Raw genomic sequence first — 22,318 nt, 5'->3', positions numbered from 1 at the left:
CATCCCATGTTGATTTCTGTGGTTATTTCCACAGTGTTGTTTGTCTGTTAGCACTGACAATCTATGCAAATGCTGCTGATCTCTGTAGGTAAGTGAAGACTGTCTGCCACTGCGTTGCCCATGGTGAGAGGAAATGCCTGAAATTTGGTACTCCTGACACATTCTTGACACTGTGGGTCTCAGAATACTGAATTACCTAATGAATTCCAGAATGGAGTGTCCCATGCATCTAGCTCCAACTACTATTCCAAGATCAATGTCTGTTAATTACCATTGTGTATCCATAAACACACTGCTCTTTTATATCTTGTGTACACTATACTACTGCCATTTGTATATGTTCATATCCCTATCCCATGACTGTTGTCACCTCAGTCTACTATACGGTAGTAGCTTATGGTTTCACAAATCCATATCAGTCTTCTGTTAATCTCAATTATATGCCAAGTACTAATTTAGCCTTTGATATTTTAAAATACCAGCTCAAAAATAAAGAAGAGAAGCAGTTTCTGAATATTAATGATGAAAAAATTCCAAACAGCTACACATTTTGAACGAATCATGGACAAAATATTTTAGAAACTTTCCCAATGGAATTGGTGCAAGATGCATATGAAGGTGCAGAGCAGTGTGGACAGTTCATTTCTTCTCCACAATATTCAGACAGCTGATCAGGTGATGAGTGTTATGGTCATAGATGGGCTCACTGTTTGAAATTCATGCACACTATATCATTCATTGAAATATTGTGTATGAAAATGAATTGTTAACTCCATTGTACATGTGGATATATGTCTTCTGCAGAAATAATGAACAAATTTGTCCCTGTGGAATTTACCTTTAAAGAAGGCTCTTATGTGATTGAGAAACATGATCATGAATTTTTGTCTCTCATAATAATGGCATCTGACATGTTTTCTCTTATAGTATTTTGAATACTTTGAGAAAAATGTTGGAATGTAACAAAGCATGCATCAATTCTTATGGTAATCTTAAGGATATAATATCAATAAATAGGCATTATAAACAGAGTGTATCAGGGTTTGTGGAAGTGCTATTTGTTTGAATTTATTTTCCTATTTGGTGATACCCTGGGTCAAGTGAAACAATGCTACATGAAATTTCCGTAGTACATCAATTGATTGGTGAGTTTATGCTTCATTTGTAGCCTATCCCAAATGGATTTAATCCAGAATCCAGTCTTCACTTTAGGTGACACTCCATAAATTGCCAGTCTGAGAACCAATTATTAATGATAATATAAACAAATATTATGGGCCTTTATACAATATTTTTTCTTTTCAAGGAACATTTATTGCACATAGTTAGCTTTTATGATTACAATAGTCTTACTTAGCTTTAATGATAATGCCTTATACTATAGTAGTGTATGGTCAGTTGTAAGATAACTCCCCAAAATATTCTATTCAGCTTTTCTATGCATTTGATATTTGATTATGTATCCTTTAATTAAGATTGTTTTCCAGTATTCTGCATGTCTGCTCCAAAGAAAGACAACTATCTCCATCATTATTCTTTCTTCAGTTTTATTTCCTCTTTCTTCCTTCTTGGTGCTCATGTTACAGAGAATCTTCTTTGTCTTCCAAAAGAATTATGCGTCCTGTACAGCAAAAAACAAAGGAAAGTCCAGAAGTTGCAGCAATGAAAAACAAGCAGAAATTGGTAAATAATTTCGGCTGCATAAGCTATACATAATATTATAGACGAGGAAAGTTTGTGAGCATTGCAGTACATCCACACACTTTACAAGATGAAGATAGATAAAGAATGGGATATTACACTTTTAAACAACAATGAAACAAAAAAACAATTTTTAAAACAAAAGATGCAAAACTATAGGTGCACATATAAATTATCAATTGTATTTCTACAAATTTCATATGCATACTGATTTGATAATTATATTTTTATGTCGTTGCTACTGTACACATCACAAGCATCTTTAAATATTTTGGTTAATTTATAAAATTTGATAAATAGTTTCAATGTATTGTAAACATGCAAAGAAGAACAAAACTCATCCCTGACTTACTGTTTATGTAAAATAAAAAGAAATGAAAGTGCACTCAATACATTGCCATATAAGTTTCACAAATTGTTAAGCCCCATATATACAATGCAAGAGCCCATGTAAGCTTTCCTGACTTTCAGATGGGCACAAATTATACAGAACCAAACCACTCACAGACTGCTGACATGTAGTGCAGCTTATATTGCACTTACAACTACTTGTCTTCAAGTGGAAAAAATAAAACAAAGTTTACAACAGAGTCCTTCTGCCACATAATGCTTGCGGTTCAAGACAATGGTGGTGGTGGTTGTCTGCAGGTAGGATTATAAGGTCGGGATCAGTTTTTAGATGGTGGACTGCGGTTCTTTCTGCAGATGTAAGGTTAATTTGCATGTTGAGGGATTTGGGGAATGATGGTAAGACAAGATTCGAGATTAAGATATTCTGGAAAGTTAACAGGGGGTGGTTTGGAGGCAGTGGGGTGGATCATGGTTGGATAGAGGAGTGAACTGAGTTAGTCAAGGTTCAATATTGGTCTTTGGCTGAGTCTGATTGGTCAGGTTAGTGGCGAAGAAGTGTTTCCACTGTAGGGGCCAGTAGAAGAAGAGAAGGTCTTTAACTAGTCCTGCATGGTTGAATTTGGGAGTGGAGCAAAGGATTGATATTTCTGTGGAGCTAACGCTTTTGAAGGAAAGGTTCATAACTCTGTTGCACGTCTGTTGAGGTTCTGGGTTCTGTGTGGTGGTGGGAGAGAGATTTTGAGCTTGGGGTAAGTGTAGTAGGTATGCGAGACAGGGTTTGTCAGCTATGAGGGGGCATGGGGGAGGTTTGGAGGTTGTTGTAGAAGTGGTGGACAGTGGTACTCTGAGGCGGGAATAGGAAGTGAGCAGGATGGAGAGCTTTTTGAGGTGGTGTTGTGCATGTTGCTCAAGTTCCTGCAGAGCAAGTATTTCAATGTGTGTTATGGGTTCCAGGAATTTGGGATTACATAGCAGGAGAATTTTGCAGATATAGAGAAGAAACTGCAAGGAGGATTGGGCTTGGTTGATATGGTTTTGCAGGACTATGTTGTTGAGGGCTAAGGATTGGCGGGATCTGAACAGGTGGAGGTCAATGTGGAAGGAGGGCTGGCAACCAGAGATGGATAATTTGATGGTAAGGCCATTAGGGGGGATTTCATGAGCCAAGCAACAACGCAGGTACAGTATTTGGGACTGGGATCTGGCTAGGGATAAGGAAACTTTCTTGTATTGACGCAGATGGGAGGAGCAAGGATCCATGCTGGTGCAAAAAATGCGAAAAATTAAGTAAGAAAGTATAATTATGTCCTAAAAATTACGCAAAAATACACTAAAATACGTGTCAAAAATAGGAAAATAACAAAATGGATGCACAAGGGGAAAAAACGCGTTTAAATCTGAGGAAGACGATGATAGTGGAAGGCGAAAACGCACTAAAATTGGTGAGAAGTCACATGGGTCAAAGTAGAGAATAACTAATCATTAATAAATATATGTATATTACTGTGGGTAGTAGGTTTGAGCGCGGATAAGCGTAAAGAAGGGGAATGGCAGATGTGACTGGATGGGGTGGATTTAGTGGGTGCGAACAGGGGTAGAACGGAGAAAGTGTGGTGGGTGGGGAGGGGTTTGTAGGTAGAGATGTAAGACGTGTGGCACCGAAAAAGTGCAGGAGATAACATGCAAAAATACGGGAACTGACACAGGGAGAGATATCAATTTGAAGGTATATGCTTTATTATATAGGCAGAAGTTATGTGGGACATAAGATGCTGCATCAACAATCAGATGCTGCATCAACAATCAGCGTGGTCTCGAGGCCATCTGTTGCACGTGGCTGAGACGGTTGATACAGTGTGGCTCATAATTAGAGCATGCAGTGCAGTTCATGAGGCAACCAGGCAACACAGGAAAGAAAAGAAAGAAGGATAAACGTTGCGTATAGCAATGCAAAAGAAAGTAGTTACCAAGGAAAACAGCACAGGGTTAGGATCGAAGAAAAGCTGTCAGCCAAAACTCAAACAATGGAAAATCCTGGATGGAATGTAACAACACCAGAGAAGGAAAGTTGCTACTCACCATATAGTGGAGATGCTCAGTCGCGGTAGGCACAACAAAAAGATTCACACAATTATAGCTTTCAGCCATAAAGGCCTTTGTCAGCAGTAGACACACATATACACATGCACACACACACTCTCGCAAGTGCAACTTGTACACATGTCTCCAGTCTCAGAGAACTGAAACCACACTGCGAGCAGCAGCACCAGTGCATGATGGGAGTGACGACTGGGTGGGGGTGAGGGGGAGGCTGGGGCAAGGAAGGGGAGCGATAATATGGTGGGAGTGGTGGACAGTGAAGTGTTGCAGTTTAGACGGAGGGCAGGAGAGAAGGTGTGCAAAGGGGAGGAGGTAAGTAGCGGAAAAGAGAGAAATAAAAAGAAATTAAAAGATTGGATGTGGAAGTGAAATGATGGCTGTGTAGTGCTGGAATGGGAACAGGGAGGGAGCTGGATGGGTGAGGACAGTGACTAATGAAGATTGAGGCCAGGATGGTTACGGGAACGGAGGATGTATTGCAGGGAAAGTTCCCATCTATGCAATTCTGAAAAGCTGGTGTTGGTGAGAAGGATCCATATGGCACAGGCTGTGAAGCAGTCATTGAGATGAGGGGTATCAACCCAACAAGCCACCTTCCTAGATGGTGACCTCCACCTCAGAGATGGCTACATCAGTACCTCCGTCTATATCAAACATTCTAACCACCAGCAATACCTCCACTTCGACAGCTGCCACCCATTCCATACCAAGAAGTCTGTTCCATACAGCCTAGCCACCCATGGTCGTCGCATCTGCAGTGACGAGCAGTCCCTCTCTAAATATACACAAGGTCTCACTGAAGCCTTCACTGACTGTGATTATCCTCTCATCTTTGTACAAAAACAAATCTCCCGTGCCGTATCTTTCCAGTCTCCCACCACCTCCCGAAGTCCCACAGTCCAGCCACAGAGGAGCATTCCCCTCATAACTCAGTACCATCTGGGACTGGAGCAATTGAATTACATTCTCCGCCAGGGTTTCGATCACCTCTTGTCATGCACTGAAATGAGAAATGTCCTGCCCACTATTCTTCCCACCCCTCCTACTGTGGTATTCCGCCGTCCACTGAACCTACACAATATACGCTTCTATCCTTACACATAGCCTGCTCCCAATCCCTTACCTCATGGCACATACCCCTGTAATAGACCTAGATGCAAGACCTGTCCCATACATCCTCCTACCACCACCTACTCCGGTCACTAACATCACCCATCCCATCAAAGGCAAGGCTACCTGTGAAACTAGTCATGTGATTTACAAGCTAAGCTGCAACCACTGTGCTGCATTCTATGTAGGCATGACAACCAACAAGTTGTTTGTCTCTATGAATGGCCACAAACAATCTGTGGCCAATAAACAAGTGGACCACCCTTTTTCCAAACATGCTGCCAAAAATGATATCCCTCATCTCAATGACTGCTTCACAGTCTGTGCCATATGAATCCTTCCTACCAACACCAGCTTCTCTGAATTGCGCAGATGGAAACTTTCCCTGGAATACATCCTATGTTCCAGTAATCCTCCTGGCCTCAACCTTCATTAGTCACTGTCCTCACCCATCCAGCCCCCTCTGTGTTCCCAATCCAGCACTACACAGCCATCATTTCACCGCCACACCAAGTCTTTTAATTTCTTTTTATTTCTCTCCTTTCCGCTACTTACCCCCTCCCCCCTCCACACCTTCTCTCCTGCCCTATCACGACTCAGCATCCCCGCTATATGGTGAGTAGCAACTTTCCTTCTCTGGTATTGTTACATTCCATCCTGGATTTTCTGTTGTTTAATGTTTGATCTTTGTATGAATGGACATACATTTCTTGTTGTAGATTTCATGTGTTCTCCCATATGCTTGTTTGAGCTTTTGTAACCGAACTGTCTGTGCTTCCTTTTCCAACACTGTTGGTTTTTAACTCATTTGATCTGCCCGTATTTTGTGTTCAGTTCCTGAATGTCAAATTTAATGCAAATGATCTTGGTCTTCCCAAATGAAATTTGTAGTCCAGTTTTCACAGCGCATTCCTTGAGGACTTCAGTCTGTTTGATCGCTGTATTTTCACAGACCGCTGGTATCGCTAGGTCATCTGCAAAAGCTAAACAACTGACCTTGATGTCATCATTCTTTCATCCGAGTTGAATGGGTTTCCAGTGGTCTTGGGTTTTTAGTTCTTTCTCCCATTCTCAGATGACTTTGTCTAGAAGGAGGCTGAAGAGCAGTGGTGACAGTCCATCACCTTATCACACACCCATCTTTATCTCAAAGGTCTCTGACAATTCGCCCATGAATTTCACTTTTGACTTCATGCCCATGAGTGTTTCCTCGATGAATATTAATGTCTTTCAATCAAGTCGTTCTTTTAAGATGTCAAAGATCGACCAAATCATATGCCTTCTTGAAGTCGACGAACATACAGATGGTTGGAGAGCTTTGGGTTGCCTTATACTTCAATAGCATCTTCAAATTGAAAATTTGTTCAACACAAGAATGCCCCAGTTGGAAACCAGCTTGATAGTCACCAATGTTGTGTTCAACATGTTCTTGTGTTCGTTGAACAAGGCATGTGGACAGAATTTTGTAGGTGACTTCAAGGAGAGAAATCCCTCTGTAGTTATTGACATCTGTTCTGTCAGCTTTCTTGTGTAGTGGATGGATGAGTGCACATTTCCATTCTTCAGGCACCTTTTCCATTTTCCAGATGTCTGTGATGATTTGTGTGAGCCCCTCCATTGTATTTGGGTGTGTGTTCTTCAATAGTTCTGCAATTATACCATCTTCTCCAGATGCCCTGTTATTCTTGAGTCTGAAGATGTGTCTATGGATTTCTTCTTTGGTAGGTGGTGGAGATTCTGGGTTTACTTGTGCAGGAGTCTCTTTGGGCCATCTTGTTGTGGGCTCCAGCAATTGAGTAGTTCTGAGAAATATCGAGCCAGTTTCCAGTTCTCTACAATTATCTCAGTTGGTCATCGTGAGTTTGCCTTCTGGTTTTCAGAAACATAAGTTTTGAGGGGTGTACACTCGAATCCTCCCTGCAAACGTCCTGTAAAAGTCTCAAGTATTGTGATCTTGGAAGTCTTTTTCTATCAAGTCCAACTGGTCCTTCATGTGCCTTCCCTTTGTTTGTCTGATAATTTTTGAGGCTTCCTTTCTGGTCTGAAAATAATGTTGTTGAGTCTCCAGTGATTTCTTAGAGTTTTATTTCTGGAAAGCACTCTTTTGTTCTTCCAGTGCTTCTTCACATGTGGAGTCCCATCATGGGTGTTTCATATTCTTCTTCAATGGTACTGCTCCTTTGGCTCTCTTGATTATCTTGTTACGGAATTGATGTCAGGTGCCTGCCTTTTCCTCTTCGGACTTGCACGTCATGAAATTCCTTCTGTGAAGGGTGTGTGATGGCCACGTGGTCGATCTGATATTCTCTGAGAGACTGTACAGGAGATATCCAAGTCTTCTGTTTTCGAGGATGTTTCCTCAGGGAGGTGGACATTATTTTCAGATTGTTCTGTTGGCACAGTTCAATGAGTCTCATGCGATTCTTGTTGACGAATTTATGGGCTGGGAATTTGCCTACAGTCTTTTGGTATTCCTTTTCTCTGCCAATCTGGGCATTGAAGTCACATAGTAATATCTTTGTGTCTTCTTTGGGGACTACTGCCATAATCTTCTCGAGTTTAGAACAGAACTGCTCTACGTTCTGCAGATCTTTCTTATTTTCAATGTTCATAGGTGCATGTACATTAATTAGTGTGTATTTTTTGTTTGTACATTGTACGTGCATTGTCACTAGTCTATTACTTATGAGGGTGACTTCTTCAAGCGAATCAACTATCTTCTTGCGAACGACAAATGCCATACCCAGGAGTGGGGTGCCACCTCTTCCTATTCGTTTATCTGTTTTACTTTTGAAGAATGGTAATTGCCGTAGTCTAGCGAGTTTTCATATGTAAAGCACATTTCCTGAAGAGCTAGTATCTGTACCTTTTGTCGATCTAATTCTGATGTTAAGACATGTAGTTTACCTGGTTGTCGTAATGTGTTGTTATTGAAGGTCCCGATGTAAGTGGGTCTGTTTGATGGTACTTTGTGAGAGAACTCCGACTTTCTCTGTGATCGTGGTAGCCCAGGTCCCCCAAAATATGAAGACCTAGTTCCCGTCCATTGATGGGTTGATTGGTTACACCCTGGGGTAATTCAGTTGCTACTCTCACGAATCATAATTGCTTGTAATTGAAAATTTGTCCAGTGTTTCCACTGGGAGTTTAGGACCAGGGATTGCTAGTTCCTGGAACATAAGGTGTGCAGCCATACCTACTAGGTAAACAGACGCCAACCACTTTGCCACTCAATCCAAGTCAGACGCATAGTTGATTTGAAATTCGGTTCTTCTGCCCTCTCTGCCATTAAGACATATGTCCTCTTCTGCCACTGAAGCCATTGACCATTTTCTATTCACCTCAGTTGATCCGCAGGTGCTTATTTGGCTAGGCCTTATTCACACGTGTGTGCAAATCTACAGGAGATTCCCCTATACACACAGTATATATAAATAACCAGTTAATACTTTTTACTTATCTGAAATCACTCAAGGAGAAAGGACAGCACTGTTCTTCTTAAAATCAGGAACACTACAAACCCCAAAACTGTCTCTCCCATTCACTTCACTTGATCCTCCTTGGGCCAACAAGCTACCTTTCTTGAAGTACCTCCATCCACATCAAACCTACCAGCCACCAACAATATGTCCACTTTGATACCTGCCATCCATTCCACACCCAGAAGTTCCTTCCACATAGCCTAGCTATCTGCGGCCACAGCAATCACAGGCAGCAGTAGCCAGCCGCGACACAAGCAGCAACAGGGAAGTACCCGATTTTGTGCCTGTTACAAATTCCTAACCAGGAGCAAATTTTATAATATCATCTGTGTGCTTTAATAGTTTAGTTTCTTGTGTTTCTGTGTGTTTATTTAATAGATAATAGCCACAGTTCCCGCATTTTTGTTTGCATCAGAAAGTAAATCGATTTTGTGACGTATTACAAGTTCCTAATCAGGGGCAAATTATTTAGTTTCACCTGAGTTCTTCGGTAGTTAGGCTTTTGAATCTCTGCATGTTAATCTAATTTATAAGACATAGTTACTGCATTTTCATCAGGGTCTACAGTAGAGTTGAGCAGCATGTGCCGATAGTCCGTTTATCTGAATAGTTTAGCTTTACACAGTCTTTAGTATGGACAGGGACTGCGATTGTTGTGTGCGGATGCAATCTGAGTTGGTCACACTTTGCTTTCAGCTTCAGGCTGTGATGGCTTCGGTTACACAGCTTGTGGCTGCAGTGGATGGGCACCACTGTTGTGGGCTGGCCATGGGGATCCAGCGGACATCCAGCGCGGCCAAGTCCTCTGATTGCTCCTCACTGGTGGAGAGCCCAGTTACAGCTCACACTGAGGTTGATCCCTCACCTGTGGGAGGTCGCCCCAGGGCATAGCAGGTCGTGAAAGACTTCCCAGGCAGCCACGCATAAGGCCTCCCTGGTTTTTCTGACAAACAGTTTGCAGGTGCTGTCTGTGGCTGATGCTGTTGCTGAGCCAGATGCTGTCACCTGTCCTGTTTCAGAGGAAACCTCTCAGCCTGCAAGATCCAGACAATCACAGAGGGTGGGATTATTGATAGTTGGGAGCTCCAACATTAGGCACGTCCCCCTTAGGGACATGGCTGCCAAGAAGGGAAAGAAAACCAATGAGCATTCCATGTTCAGACCATGTGGAGTCATTCCAGATGTGGAACGGCTCCTCCTGGATGCCATGAAGAGCACAGGATGCAGCCAACTGCAGGTGGTTGCTCATGTTGGTACCAATGATGGGTGCTCACTTTGGATCAGAAGAGATTCTCTCCGGTTTCGAGTGGCTAACAGAAGTGGTAAAGACTGCCAGTCTTGCTTGCAAGATGAAAGCAGAGCTGACCATTTGCGGCATAGTCAACAGGACCAATTGCGAACCTCTGGTACAGAGCCCCTGAATCAGAGGCTCAGATGGTTCAGCGACTGTGTAGGTTGCAGATTGCTCTACTTGGGTTTCAGGTTCCGCTGAATAGATCAGGTGTCCACTATACGCAGAATAGATCAGGTGTCCACTATACGCAGGGGGCGGCTACACGGGTAGCAGGTGCTGTGTGGCATGGACTGGACAGTTTTTAGGTTAGAGGGTCCCAGAGAAACACAATAAGGGCTTCAGCTACAAAGGGTGCAGGCCAAACACAGGAAGAACATAGATATAGGAACTATCAGTATAATGGTTGTAAACTGTCGTAGCCGGATTGGAAAAGTAACAAAGCTCCAGGTGCTAATAGAAAGCACTAATCTCAAATCGTTATAGGCACTGAAAGCTGGCTAAAGCTGGAGATAAGCTCAGCCAAAATTTTTGCGATGAAGTTAACGATGTTCCAAAACGATAGGCTAAACACGGTTGGCGGTGGCGTGTTTGTTGCTGTTAGAAGTAGTTTATCTTGTCGCAAAATTGAAGTAGATAGTTCCTGTGAGTTAGTATGGGCAGAGATCATTGATGGAAACTGGAATAAAATAATAATTAAATCCTTTTACCAACTTCCCATTTCAGATGATACAGTTGCTGAAAGGTTCAAAGAAAACTTGAATTTGATTTCAAACATGTACCTGACTCATATGATTATAGTTAGTGGTGACTTTAATTTACCCTCAATATGTTAACAAAAATACATGTTTAATTTTGGAAGTATGCATAAAACATCATCCGAAATTGTGCTAAATGCATTCTCTGAAAATTATTTCGAGCAGTTAGTTCAAGAGCCCACGTGAATAGTAAATGGTTGTGAAAACACACTTGACCTGTTAGCAACAAATAATCCTGAGTTAATGATGAGCAGCAATACGGATACAGGGATTAGTGAACACAGGGTTGTTGTAGCAAGATTGAATATTGTAACCCCCAAAACCTCCAAAGATAAACGAAAAATGTATCTATTCAAAATAGCAGATAAAAATTCACTTGACATCTTCCTCAGAGACAATCTCCACTCCATCCAAATTAATGATATAAATGTAGACCGGGTGTGGCTTGAATTCAGAGAAATAGTATCGGCAGCAATTGAAAGATTTATACCAAATAAATTAACAAACGACGGAGCTGGTCCTCCTTGATACACAAAATGGGTCTGAACACTGTTGCAGAAACAACAAAACAGACATGCCAAATTTAAACAGGCACAAAACCCCAAGATTGGTGACCTTTTACAGAAGCTCAAAATTTAGTGCAGACTTCAATGTGAGATGTTTATAACAGTTTCCACAACAAAACTTTGTCTTGAAACATGGAAGAAAATCCAAAGAGATTCTTGTCGTATGTGAAGTATGTTAGTGGCAAGAAACAATCAATGCCTTCTCTGCGTGATAACAATGGAGATACTATTGAAGACAGTGCTACCAAAGCAGACTTACTAAACACAGTCTTCCGAAACGTCTTCACAAAAGAAGAAGAAGTAAATATTCCAGAATTTGAATCAAGAACAGCCGCCAGCATGAGAAACGTAGAAAAAAAATGCTTGGAGTAGTGAAGCAACTTAAATCACTTAATAAAATCAAGTCTTCCGGTTCAGATTGTACACCATTTAGGTTCCTTTCAGAGTATGCTGATGCATTAGCTCCACACTTGACAATCATATACAACTGTTCACTCAACAAAAGATCCGTATCCAGAGATTGGAAAGTTGCACAGGTTACACCAATATTCAAGACAGGTAGTAGGGGTAATCCACTTAATTACAGGCCCATATCATTAACATCGATATGCACCAGGATTCTGGAACATATATTGTATTCGAACATTATGGATTACCTCGAAGAAAATGGTCTATTGACACACTGTCAACAAGGGTTTAGAAAACATCGTTCTTGAGGAACACAACTAGCTCTTTATTCACATGAAATGTTGAGTGCTACTGACAAGGGATTTCCGATAGATTCTATATTCCTGGATTTCCAGAAGGCTTTTGACACGGTACCACACAAGCGGCTTATAATGAAATTGCGTGCTTATGGAATATTGTCTCAGTTATGTGACTGGATTGGTGACTTCCTGTCAGAGAGGTCACAGTTCATAGTAATTGACAGAAAGTCTTTGAGTAAAACAGAAGTGATTTCTGGCGTTCTCCAAGGTAGGCCCTTTGCTGTTTCTTATCTATAAAAACGATTTGGGAGACAATCTGAGCAGCCGTCTTAGGTTGTTTCCAGATGAGGCTGTCATTTATCAACTAATAAAGTCATCAGCAGATCAAAACAAACTGCAAAACAATTTAGAAAAGATATCGGAATGGTGCAAAAATTGGCAGTTGACCCTAAATAACGAAAAGTACAAGGTCACCCACATGAGTGCTAAAAGGAATCCATTAAACTTCAGTTACATGATAAATCAGTCAAATATAAAGGCTGTAAATTCAACTAAATACCTAGGAATTACAATTATGAACAACTTAAATTGGAAGGAACACATAGAAAATGTTGTGGGGAAGGCTAACCAAAGACTGCATTTTATTGGCAGGACACTTAGAAAGGCGCTTTACATTGCGATGGAAACTTCTCACGAAATTCCAGTCACCAACTTTCTCCTCTGAATGTAAAAATATTTTGTTGACACTGACCTACTTAGGGAGAAATGATAACCACAATAAAATAAGGGAAATCAGAGCTTGTGCGGAAAGATATAGGTGATCGTTCTTTCTGCACGCTATACGAGTGTGGAATAATGGAGAATTGTGAAGGTGGTTCAATGAACCCTCTGCCAGGCACTTAAATGTGATTTGCAGTGTATACATGTAGACGTAGATGTAGATGTAGACAAGCAGGCCCTCTCCGAATTTGCCAAGGGTCTCAGTGAGGATTACACTGATCAAATACCCTCCCAGTCTTGTCCAGGAACAGGTCTCCCTTGCTTTGTCTCCCCAGCCATCTGTTATCCCCCACATATCCACTGCCAGCCACAAAGGAGCAGTTCTCTCATGACTCATTATCTTCTAGGGCTGTAGCCACTGAATCACATTCTGTGCCAGGGTTTTGATTACTTTTTTATCATGCCCTGAAATGAAAAGTATCCTCCCTACCCATATCACAGTGGTATCCTACTGCCCACGCAACCTACTCCACCCCTGCTCCCAACCACATGCCTTACGGCTCATATCACTGAAATAGACCTAGATGCAAGACTGTCCCTTCCTTACATCCTCCCACTACCACCTACACTAGTCCCATCACAGGCATCACCTGCCACATCAAAGGCATGGTGATCCGTGAAAGCCACCCTGTGATCTATCAACTTAGCTGCAACAACACAGCTCACAGCTGCATCCTGTGAGGGCATGACAACTGACAAGCTTTTCTAAGTTGCACTGGTGAGAACTCTCCCTGCAATATCTCCTTCATTTCTGTAATCCTCATGGCGTCAACCTTCTATAGCCTCTCTCCTCCATTTGCCTATCTCCTTTCTTGGTCCCACTTCAGTACTACACACACCTTCTATCCCACCAAAGCTTCTGTATAATCCCTTCTCCTTCTGTACTTCTCTCCTCTCATCCTCCCATCCTCTGCATTGCACCTCCCCGTCCCACCCAACCCCCATCCTAGCACAGCCTTCTGATGCTGTACCTGGCAGCCTCCTCTCCCCACCATGTTCCTGCATGCTCCCACAGGCAGCACTAGCATTCTCCCTCACCCCTGCCCTACCCTGCTATTCCCAGCCTCCTCTCCCTATTCCATATCCCCATTAACCACTCCAACTAGATTTTGCTCACCTCAAGTGCAGTCACAGTCAGGCCTTAGCACCTGGTGATGACAGTTGTCACTGCTTCTGATGAAGAATTTAGTCCTCTATGTGACGAGTAGCAAATTAAATCTCATGTCAAACTCCAAATCATTGGAAGTTATAGCATTATGATCTAAGGAAAATCAGTGATGGTCTGTGTATATGTTAGGCAGAGTCTTAGAAGAAAACGAGTTTCCTGTTTTACTATTGGCTCCATATTATCGCAAACTAAATTTGGTTGAATTGATTTAGACTGTAATTAAACAAAATATTTCAGAAAAGAAACATCTGTAAGTATTTTATTGGAACCAATGAAGCAACATGTACAAACAATTTATAACAGTTCTTGCTTGTTTTGTCACTTACCTAGTGTTTTTCTCAGTCACAGTAGTGTTTCTTTCTCTTCTCCAAGAAAGGTCTTGGCATTAACATGAGATAATTTGTTGAAGCATGGAAAATCTAAATCTGGATGTGATTCAAACTCTGCTCAAATTGAATACAAGTCCAGTGTGCTAACTACTACAGCATTCCTTTAGCTAGAGCTGGGCATAAACTACAGTTATTTCTTATCTTCCACATCTACCATGTGGAGTGGATGGCATTGTCATGTGTTTCTAGAATCCTCACTCAAAAGTGGTTCGTAAAATTTTGTAAGTAGGCTTTCATATTATAGTTTGTATCTTATCCTCAGGCATCAGCCAGTTCAGTTTTTTTCTAGTATGGCACTCTCCCATGGTTCAGACAAACCAGTGATCATTCATGCTTACATTCTTGGTATGCATTCAGTACCCCTTGTTCCCTGATATTCTGCCAATGAACTAGTCTGCCACCTGCTTTACCTACAACTAAACCTATGTGATCATTCCATTTCAAATCCCTATAAACTATTGCACCCAGGTATTTGTATGAGTTGATTGATTCAAGTTGTGACTCATTGATATTGTAGTCATAGGATATTAATTTTCTTGTTTTGTGAGGTGCACAATTTTACACTTAAAGCACGTTGCCCATCTTTGGACCACTTTAAAATATTATCAAGATCTGACTGAATATTAGTGAGCTTTTTTTATATATCAGTTCGTTATCGATAACTGCACAATCTGCAAAAAATCTGAGGTATCTGTTAGCAGCATGCAAGATCATTAATATACAACATCAAGAGCAAGAGTCCCAACACCCTTCCCTGGGGCATAAATGAAGCTACATTTACATCTGTCAATGACACCCCCCCCCCCCTTTTCTTTATGATAATATGCTCTCTTCCTACCAAGAAATCCTCTATCTACTCACAAATTTTACTTGATATCCCCTTATGATCATAATTACAATTTACCTCTGATGTATGAGATAAATAATAAATAAGTTATCATAACTTCTTTTCAAATACATAAAAAGAAAGAAAAGGAAACATACATCATGTATAATGGATTATGATACATCACCTAGCCACTTTACTTGACGACCAGCAGGTATACCAGGCATCAAAACTCTGATGGGAAATCCATTTTCCTTTGTAAGAGGCTTTCCATTCAGTTCATAAGCCAAGATTATGTCACTTTTCGGATCCATGGCTTTCTCAAAAGAGATTATAGTACCATAGTGCATACCTGGTACAGCAAGATCCAATCCTTCAAACTGAAATTTACATACTTAATGTATACTACATATGTGAAACATTAAAAATGTTTAAACATTGGGAAACTGGGAATGAAATAACAATAACAATATGAAGTATGGTACAGTGTTACTCACCACATAGCACAGGCATTGAGTGATAGGTAGGCAAATTTAAAGGTAGACTGTTGATTATTATCAGCTTCCAAACAAAGCACTTCATCAGGAAAAGAGGCACTTTGGCCCAGAGATGACAGAGGCTATTTGTGTGTCTGAGTTGTGTATGTATGGATGTGAGAGTGTTTCTTCTTCTGATGAAGGACTTCGTGTGAAAGCTGACAATATCCAACAGTCTACTTTTAAATGTGCCTGTTTCCCACTAAAAACCTGCCATGTGTCATGAGTGGCAGTCTACCATAATTCATATTATTAAAAATGTATAATGATATTAATTTCATAAACATGTAATTATTTTTCAGTTCTTACATTGGATGATTATGCAGTGCTATTTGCATTTGAATATCAGTATAGATTACTGCAGTAAACAAAGATGTTCAGTACATACTTAGACAATTAGCTGTTACTAAGTTATAGGAAGAGAGATCTCTCAAAGACTCTAAAACAAGAATATTTATGGCAGTCTCACAGGACTTTACAATAAATGAAAGTTAGATACCTGTGGTGTTAATATGGCAGCATTTTCAAAATGAAAGTGAAAGTTTATCATCATCAACAAATGAACAAAATACAAGTGTTTAATTTTATGCAATTCCAATTTCCCACCTGAATGTTTTGCACTCCTGTATGACCCTGATCATACCCTGCAGCCTTCAAAACATCTATTAGTCTTGCTCCAGACCACTGATTTTCTTTGACCTTTAATGGAAAAAAAGTTTGTTTTGTTATTTCCAAGTCTTTATTATTTTCTTGTCTTGACATCATCATCTGTAGCTACTTTGCTTGAGTTACCTCAGTTACTCCACTTTTACAGTTTCCTGAACACTTCAATACAGTAGTCACTGTATGTCTAGGAAAATCATTTTTCAGTGTGTTGAGTCGAATTTTGAGAGATAGGTCATTAAGACCATCAATCTCAAGGGCATAAGATGCTGGATCCACATCTGGAACTTAAAAAGAAAATTAGAAATAGTCTTTAGTACTGAATAAGTACATCAGTAAAAGAATAATGGAATAACTTACATTTACAACAATCTGTTTGTTTCATGATACAGAAAAAACTTCAAATTAAATCAGGTGTTCATTTGCTATAAAATATTAATAAATTACAACTATGTCATTGGGGCTTTGCAATATGTTTCATTACTTCACTATCTGGTTGAACATGCATATGGAATACTTAAAAAATAAAAATTTTGCATTCATCTCAACAGCGAGTAGTTCGCCTTCCATAATGTTCGCACATGCATTGACAATGCGCTGACGCATGTTGTCAGGCATTGTTGGTGGATCATGATAGCAAATATCCTTCAACTTTCCCCACAGAAAGATATCCTGGGATACCAGATCCGGTGAACATGCGGGCCATGGTATGGTGCTTCGATGACCAAGCCACCTGTCATGAAGTATGCTATTCAATACTGCTTCAACCGCACACGAGCTATGCGCTGGACATCCATCATGTTGGAAGTACATCACCATTCTGTCATGCAGTGAAACATCTTGTAGTAACATCAGTAGAACATTACATAGGAAATCAGCATACATTGCACCATTTAGATTGCCATCGATAAAATGGGGGACAATTATCCTTCCTCCTATAATGCCGCACCATACATTAACCTGCCAAGGTCGCTGATATTCCACTTGTCGCAGCCATTGTGGATTTTCCATTGCCCAATAGTGCATATTATGCCAGTTTACGCTACAGCTGTTGGCGAATGACACTTCATCACTAAATAGAATGCGTGCAAAAAATCTGTCATCATCCCGTAATTTCTCTTGTGCCCAGTGGCAGAACTGTACACGAAGTTCAAAGTCATCACCATGCAATTCCTGGTGCATAGAAATATGGTATGGATGCAATCGATGTTGATGTAGCGTTCTCAACACCGACATTTTTGAGATTCCAGTTTCTCGCACAATTTGTCTGCTACCGATGTGAGGATTAGCCACGATAGCAGTAAAAACACCTAGGTCATGGTTGATGTTTCACATGTGGCTGAACACTCCCTGTTTCCTTAAATAACGAAACTATCCGGCAAACGGTCCGGACACTTGGATGATGTCATCCAGGATACCAAGCAGCATACATAGCACATGCCCGTTGGGCATTTTGATCTTCTCTTGTGGCGAGATCTATGTGCGAAATTTCAGTCACCAACTTTCTCTTCCGAATGTGAAAATATTTTGTTGAGCCCAACCTACATACGTAGGAATGATCATCAAAATAAAATAAGAGAAATCAGAGCTCAAACAGAAAGGTTTAGGTGTTCGTTTTTCCCGTGCGCTGTTTGGGAGTGGAATGGTAGAGAGATAGTATGATTGTGGTATGATTGTGGTTCAAATGGTTCAAATGGCTCTGAGCACTATGGGACTTAACATCTGAGGTCATCAGTCCCCTAGGCTTAGAACTTAAACCTAACTAACCTAAGGACGACACACACATCCACGCCTGAGGCAGGATTCGAACCTGCGACCGTAGCAGCAGTGCGGTTCCAGACTGAAGCGCCTAGAACCGCTCAGCCACAGCGGCCGGCGGATTGTGGTTCGATGAAGCCTCTGCCAAGCTTTTAAATGTGAATTGCAGAGTAATCATGTAGATGCAGATGTAGATGTAGATGTAGGTGGGTAATGTATCATGAAGCAAATACCATCCGAACTGGTGGAATGTTACGTGATGCCACATACTTATACGTTTGTGACTATTACAGCGCCATCTATCACAAAGCAAAAAAAGTGGTCCAACTAAAACATCCATATTTCTTTACATACTACATGAATATGTAATAAAAAACGGGAGTTCCTATTTTAAAAATGCAGTTGATATCCGTTTGACCTATGGCAGCACCATCTAGCAGGCCAACCATAGCACCGTCTGGTTTCCCCCTTCAAGCTAGACAAGTTTCGTTGTTTGCAGTTTTTTCATTTAAAGATTCTGTAACTTACGAAACGAAAGCATTGGTACGTTAATAAAAACAATAACAAACACAAACACACACACACAAATTTCAAGCTTTCGCAACCCACGGTTGCTTCATCAGGAAAGAGGGACAGAGAGGGAAAGACGAAAGGATGTGGGTTTTAAGGGAGAGGGTAAGGAGACATTCCAATTCCAGGAGCCTGTGTCTGTATATGTGCAGACGGACACATGCATGTGTGCGAGCGCACACCTGTCCCTCCCTCCCCCCAAGGCAAGTCCCCCCACTCCAGTAGAAAACAGCTACTCTGGATCCTACTGCTCCTTATCTTCTACTACTTAGCTGTTTTTTCATATAATATTTCAAACAAAGCATTTACCTTACACATAGCAACATCAGCTGTCTTATAAGCATTATCATCATCATCATCATCATCATTAGCATTTGTTGGTCCATTCTGACCCATTACATACTTAAATGTATTGAACATAGGACAAGAGAGAGAAAGGGAGAGAAGGGGCGAAATTTGGGGGGAGGGGGAGACAGGCAGACAGAGAGAGAGAGAGAGGGGGGGGGAGGAGGAAAGGTGGTGGGAGAAGCCAGTGTACAATCTGGATGGAGAAGGAGTGAGAAGACAGAAGAGAGAAAGGGAAAGGTAAGGTGAGGTAATGGGAATAGGTTAGCAAGGATTTAGGCCAGGAGGACTGTGAGAGCACAGGGAATGTTTGAGAGACAATTCCGCACTGTGTAATTCAGATAAATTTGTGCTGGAAGGAAGTATCCAAATGGACCGCACAGTGAAGCAGCTGTTGAAGTTATTTCTGTTGTGATGCACAGTGTCATCGACATCTGGATTGTTAAGTTTGCAGTTTGCCAGACATTGTAAGTTTGGGGGTGGACATTCATGCATGCACATGGTTTGTTACTTGGCATGCCTACGTAGAATGCTGTGTTGTAATTGCAACGGCTGGTTTCACACATGGCCTTGCCTTTTATTGGATAACAAATGTCTGTGACTGGATTGGGGTAATTGGTGGGTGGGTGGATGTGACCAGTCTCTCATCTGGGCCGACCACAAGGGTGCAGGATCAGGCGTATAATTGGAACAGGGATGGACAAGTATATTCTGTTTGTCTTGTGGGTGATGGAATACTACACAGGAGGATGTGGGTAGGATTTTGGGTAAGATATCCCTCATCTCAGGGCACGACAATAGTTAGTCGAAGCATTGCAGGAGGATGTGGTCAGGCCTTCCAAGGGCAGGGTGACACTGGGTGATCAGAGGGTGCATGTCGGTGGATTGTTAGTAGATTTACTGGTATCAGAGGAGGAGGTGACATGGGAGATCTGTTTATTGATGAGCTGGATAGCATAGGATATTGTCTGTCAGTAAAGACTCAGGTATGATCATTGTTGTATTTCAACAACTTATGTTCTCCACTACAGATGAGGTGTCCACATGTGGAGAGGCTGTGAGGGAGAGACTTTTTGACATGGAACAGATGACAGCTGTCAAAGAGGAGGTATTATTGGTGGTTGGTGCACTTTTAATAATGAGACATGGAACTCAACATTTAGGAAGGTTTATTGATGTGTTGAGAAGGTCCAGGCAAAGTAGATTTGGGAATAGATGTTGGTTTATGTTTGTAAGAGCAAAGGTGCCATGAGTTCAGTTAATAAAAATGTCATAACTGAATTTCAATCAGACAAGAGGTTTTAGCTATTGACTGGATAGGAAGGATTCCTCTAGATGGCCCATAAATAAGTTAGCATAAGATGGTGACATATGAGTACCCATGGCAGTACCATGGATTTGTTTGTATGAGTAGATTTAGCCTTTGAAAATATATTAATTGCAGGTCGAAATATGTTTGGCTAGGAGGTTTAGGCAAGATTGATGGGTTTGGTATCAGGAGGACATAGCAAAAGATAGTGTTCCATGGCCACAAGGTCGTTGACATGGGGGATGACGGTGTACAAGGGTGTCATATCCACATTGACCAGCAAGGAGTTTGATGGTAATGGGACAGGAACTGTGGTGCGGCAGTGAGAAAATGAGCAGTGTCTTGAATGTAGGATGGGAGGTTACACACATTAGTTTGGAGGTGTTGGGCAACAAAAGCAGAGTTTCATTCTGTGGAAGCATTTTATCCATCTATAATGGAATTACCAGTAGGGATACCTGTAGGACTGGGTCTGTGGAGTTTAGGGGGTAGTTAAATGGGAGGAGTGTGAGGAGTTGCTGGTGGGAGGAGGGATTTGGATTCAGGTGTCAGGTTTAGGGTGGGCCTAAGACCTTGTGGAGCTGCTGGGGGCCATGTTGGACTTCTGGAATGGGACCTTGGTTGAGAGGTTTGTATGCAGAGCTTTCAGAAAGTTGACAGGGACATAGTAACTAAAATTGATGGCCACTGTGGTGGGACCTTTGTCTGCAGGAAGGGTGATAAGGTCTGGATTGTTTTTCAGGTTTGGGTAGCAGTGTGTTTGATATGAGTAATGATGGACTCACTGTGAATCAACAAAGAAAGGAAAGCGAGGTCAGGCTAGAAGTGAGGAATTCCTCAAAGATTACCTGAGGATGACTGGGTGGAAGGGAAGGAGTATCATGGTTGGGGGAAAGTTCGAGCAGTTTCAAACAAAGTTCTGTATGCAGCTTTGGTTGTCTGGTGTCAGTGGGGTGTATGGTGAAGAAATTTTTCCACTGTAGAGAATGAGTAAAGGAAAGAAAGTTCTTTACAAGTTCAAGTTAGTTTTCACACTGACACTTCTGCAGGGTCAGAGCTTTGGCAGAGATTGACAACAGTGTTATGGGATGGGCATTCAAGACTAGTTTGTTTCATACAGGGTGAAGGACATTTTTGAGGATGCAGAAGGCAGAGTAAGTCAGCAAAGCCTGGTCAGGAATCTATAAGTGGATGACAGAGGGAGTTGGAGGTAGGGTGGGGTGGGAGTAGGTGGGGCAGGGGGGGGGGGGGGAGGGGGGGGGGTTGGATCAGAGTGACAGTCTTTTTCTTGGCTATAGCCCTATGTGGGAATAAGATAGAAGTAGCTGGGACAGATTCTTCAGATGCTGTTGAGAATGCTGTTCCAATTGTTGAAGGGCAAGAGTTTCTATTGCAGTGGTAGCATTCAGGAATTTGGAGTCACAGAGTAAAAGGATTTTGTGAAAGGACCAGGGGCTGTCAAGTATGGTTTGAGCTTGGATGGTAAGCCCATTAGGTGGGGGACCATGTGCCAGACAGGTTTTTAGAAAGACAGTATGTGATTGTGGTTTTGCACAGGCAACAGAGAGTTTGTGTGGTTACAAAAAAGAAGAATGAACAGAGATTTCTGGTTGGATGGCCAGGGAACAAAAGGAGTGACTGAAAATTTGTTAAAAAACATCAAAAACAAGAAGGTGAAAACTTATGATCGAGGGCTTTTATATTATAGAGAGGTATGTGGGAAGTTCAGAAAATGTATTACAGAAGCAGGAAGTAGTGGGCATATCTGTATGTAAATGAGTTTGATTGCAAATTGATGCGTGCAACAGTAAGAAACCCAAGCAGTCATATATAAATACCTGCAGTACCTGCAGTCATACAATGAGAATGTAAATAAACACTCACAATTGAATAATAGTCAATAGAGCA

General features: G+C 41.5%; 1 protein-coding gene across 1 annotated transcript in view; it reads right to left on the bottom strand.

The window, feature by feature from the left end:
* Positions 1 to 1,269: 1,269 nt before the first annotated feature.
* Positions 1,270 to 22,318, bottom strand: part of LOC126465352 (sulfite oxidase-like) — a 162,471-nt gene continuing 141,422 nt past the window's right edge. The window contains exons 5-8 of the mRNA XM_050096300.1: positions 16,558 to 16,715; positions 16,372 to 16,464; positions 15,417 to 15,609; positions 1,270 to 1,621 (exon numbers count right to left, since the gene is read on the bottom strand). Coding sequence (XP_049952257.1) covers positions 1,581 to 1,621; positions 15,417 to 15,609; positions 16,372 to 16,464; positions 16,558 to 16,715 — 485 coding nt within the window. The 3' untranslated portion in view covers positions 1,270 to 1,580. The remainder of the gene's footprint in view (positions 1,622 to 15,416; positions 15,610 to 16,371; positions 16,465 to 16,557; positions 16,716 to 22,318) is intronic.

Source organism: Schistocerca serialis, chromosome 1 (assembly GCF_023864345.2).
Source record: "Schistocerca serialis cubense isolate TAMUIC-IGC-003099 chromosome 1, iqSchSeri2.2, whole genome shotgun sequence".
Taxonomy (NCBI): Eukaryota; Metazoa; Arthropoda; class Insecta; order Orthoptera; family Acrididae; genus Schistocerca; species Schistocerca serialis.
Note: the sequence above shows the minus strand (reverse complement) of the source record. Positions and strands in the feature narration are given on the sequence as shown.